The sequence below is a fragment of the Penaeus japonicus genome, unplaced genomic scaffold (assembly GCF_977035675.1).
Source record: "Penaeus japonicus unplaced genomic scaffold, GWHDUDI00000001_assembly GWHDUDI00000042, whole genome shotgun sequence".
NCBI classification, from domain to species: domain Eukaryota; kingdom Metazoa; phylum Arthropoda; class Malacostraca; order Decapoda; family Penaeidae; genus Penaeus; species Penaeus japonicus.
In genome coordinates, this window is record NW_028234444.1 from 17873524 (window position 1) to 17876023 (window position 2500).

The 2500-nt window shown below is 48.8% G+C and overlaps 1 protein-coding gene across 2 annotated transcripts in view; it reads left to right on the forward strand.

Moving 5' to 3' along the window:
- The window catches only part of rtp (MORN repeat-containing protein retinophilin), a 5451-nt gene extending 3252 nt beyond the window's left edge, over nucleotides 1–2199 (forward strand). For both annotated transcript variants that reach the window (XM_043021827.2, XM_086534854.1), the window contains 2 exons: nucleotides 768–877; nucleotides 1899–2199. In XM_043021827.2, the coding sequence (XP_042877761.1) occupies nucleotides 768–877; nucleotides 1899–2050 (262 nt within the window). In that variant the 3' untranslated portion in view covers nucleotides 2051–2199. The remainder of the gene's footprint in view (nucleotides 1–767; nucleotides 878–1898) is intronic.
- The last annotated feature ends 301 nt before the right edge of the window (nucleotides 2200–2500 follow it).

Sequence of the window (2500 nt, forward strand, 5' to 3'; positions counted from 1 at the left end):
TGGGGGAGGGGTGGGGAGGGGGAAGAGGTGGTGGGAGGGGTGGGGGAAGAGGTGGAGAGGGTGAGGGGGATGGGGGAGGGGGGTGGAGAAAGGGTGAGAGGGGAGTGAGAGGGTGGGAGGGGAAGAGGGGGGGGAGAGAGAGGGTGGGAGGGGTGGAGAGAGAGGGTGAGAGGAGGGGAGAGGGATAAAGAGGGGGGTGAGAGGATGAGAGGGAGAAAGGGAGAGAGGAGGGTGAGAGGGATAGAAAATTAAGAAGAAGAAGAAGAGGGTGAAGGAGGGAGGAAGGGAGAGGGAGAGGGAGAAGAGAGAGAGAGAGGGACAGAGAGAAAGAGGAACAGAGAGAAAGAGGGACAGAAGGAGAGAGATAGAGGGGGGTGGTTGATAGAAAGAAAATAAAGATAGAGATTAAACGACAAAGAAATAACTACAAAACAGATCCAGATCAAGAGACAAAAAAAAAAAAAAAAAAAAAAGAATCGAGATTCCACTTCAATATTTTGTTCAAATTTCCTTCCTTAGCCATAAACATCATATGGCCTTTTCCCCGTATTTATATTATTTAATCTCCTTTCTTCCCTATTAACATTGTCTACTTATTCATTTATTATTATTTTCATTTCTCTTATTTTCTGCCTTCTCTCACAAACACCTTATCTTTTGCCTTTTCCCTATAGCTCTATTACCTACCTTCCTTTCTTGTCCATGAGCATCATTTCTTTTCTACACTTTTATCTTTTCATCATCTTTTTTATGCCTCTCTTCCACAGTTACGAAGGGGAGTTCATGCAAGGCTGGTTCCACGGACACGGAATCTTCTGGAGAAACGACAACATGAGGTTCGAGGGAGAGTTCAGAGGAGGTCGCATCTGGGGCCATGGTGAGTGGGACGGGAGGGGGAAGGAAGGGGGGAGAGGGAGAGGGAAGGAAGGAAGGGGGAAGGGAGGGGAAAAGGAGGGGAGGGGGAGGGAGGGAGGAGGGAAGGGGAAAGGGAGAGGGAAGGGCGGGGGGAAAGGGAGGGGGAAGGGGGAGGGAGGGGGAAAGGGAGGAGGAAGGGAGGGGGGAGGGGAGAGGGGAATGAGGGGGAAGGGAGGTGGACGGGAGAGGGAAGGGAGGGGGGAGGGCGAAGGGGGGAGGGAGGTAGGAAGGGAGGGAGGAGGGAGGGGGAAGGGAGGGGGGAGGAATGGAGAAGGGAAGGGGAGGGTAGGGGGGAGTGAGGGATAGAGGGAGGGGGATGTGAGAGGGAAGGGAGGGGGAAGGGAGGGGAGATGGGGGAGAGGGGAACCGGGTGGATGTGAAGGGGAGTGAGGGATAGGGGGAGGGGAGGTAGTAAGGGGGTAAGGGAGAGGGTGTGAAGGGAAGTTACGGAGAGAAGGGAGGAAGGAGAGAGAGGGAGAAAGGATGAGGGAGGGAGGAGAGAGAGGTAGAGAGAACGGGGAAGGAGAGTAGAAAGAAAAGAGGTCCGGAGAGAGAAGATTGAGGTATGGAGAGAGGGAGAAGGGGAAGAGAGGAAAGGAGGAATGGAGGGATAGGAAGAAAGAAGGGGAAGAGGGAGCAAACAAGAGCCGTTACAGAGAGAGAATGGGAGGGTGAGAGAGAGAGAGGGAGTGAGAGAGAAAAAAAAGAGAAATAGAGAGAGAGGGAGAGAGAGAGAGAGAAAGTGAGAGAAAGCAAGAGAGAGAAAGAGAAAGAGAGAGAGAGAGAGAGAGAGGGAGTGAGAGAGAAAAAAAAGAGAAAGAGAGAGAGAGAGGGAGAGAGAGAGAGAGAGAGAAAGTGAGAGAGAGAAAAAAAGAGAAAAAGAAAGAAAGGAAGAGAGAGAAGAAAAAAAAAAAACAATATCTCAAAAGCCCCCAACATCCAACTACCTTTCCTCCATAGTTTCCCCTCTCGCCAACCCGCAGGGCTCGTGACGTATGCTGACGGTTCCAACGGTTTCCCGCGTAATGAGGGCTTCTTCCAAGACTGCCGCTTTATGAGGAAGACAAAGTGTCCGCAAGTAATCCAGAGGGCGCAGAAGGTGTCTCACATTGCCAGAGCTCAGATGGATCAGTGAGAATTCAATATATTTTTTTCTCATTGGTATTCGGTTTAAAAGTAATGAAAACAAGATGGAATATGGAAATTTTGTTTGTCTTTTTGTTTTTCTTGTTCTCTGATTATGTGAATGTTGTTTTCTCATCGTGAAATAAATGATTTAAGAAATTTACTATTTGCTTTTGGTCATACACATATTACTTATGTCTATTCTTCAATATATCGACGAAGTTGTGAAGATATACAAATAGCTATTTCTGTAATTTCACAGACACACACACACACACACACACACACACACACACACACACACACACACACACATACACATACACAAACACACACACACACACACACACACACACACACACACACACACACACACACACACACACACACACACACACTCTCTCTCTCACTCACGCAAGCAGGCACACATTTTTTTCTCTCCCTCTCTTACTCAAACAAC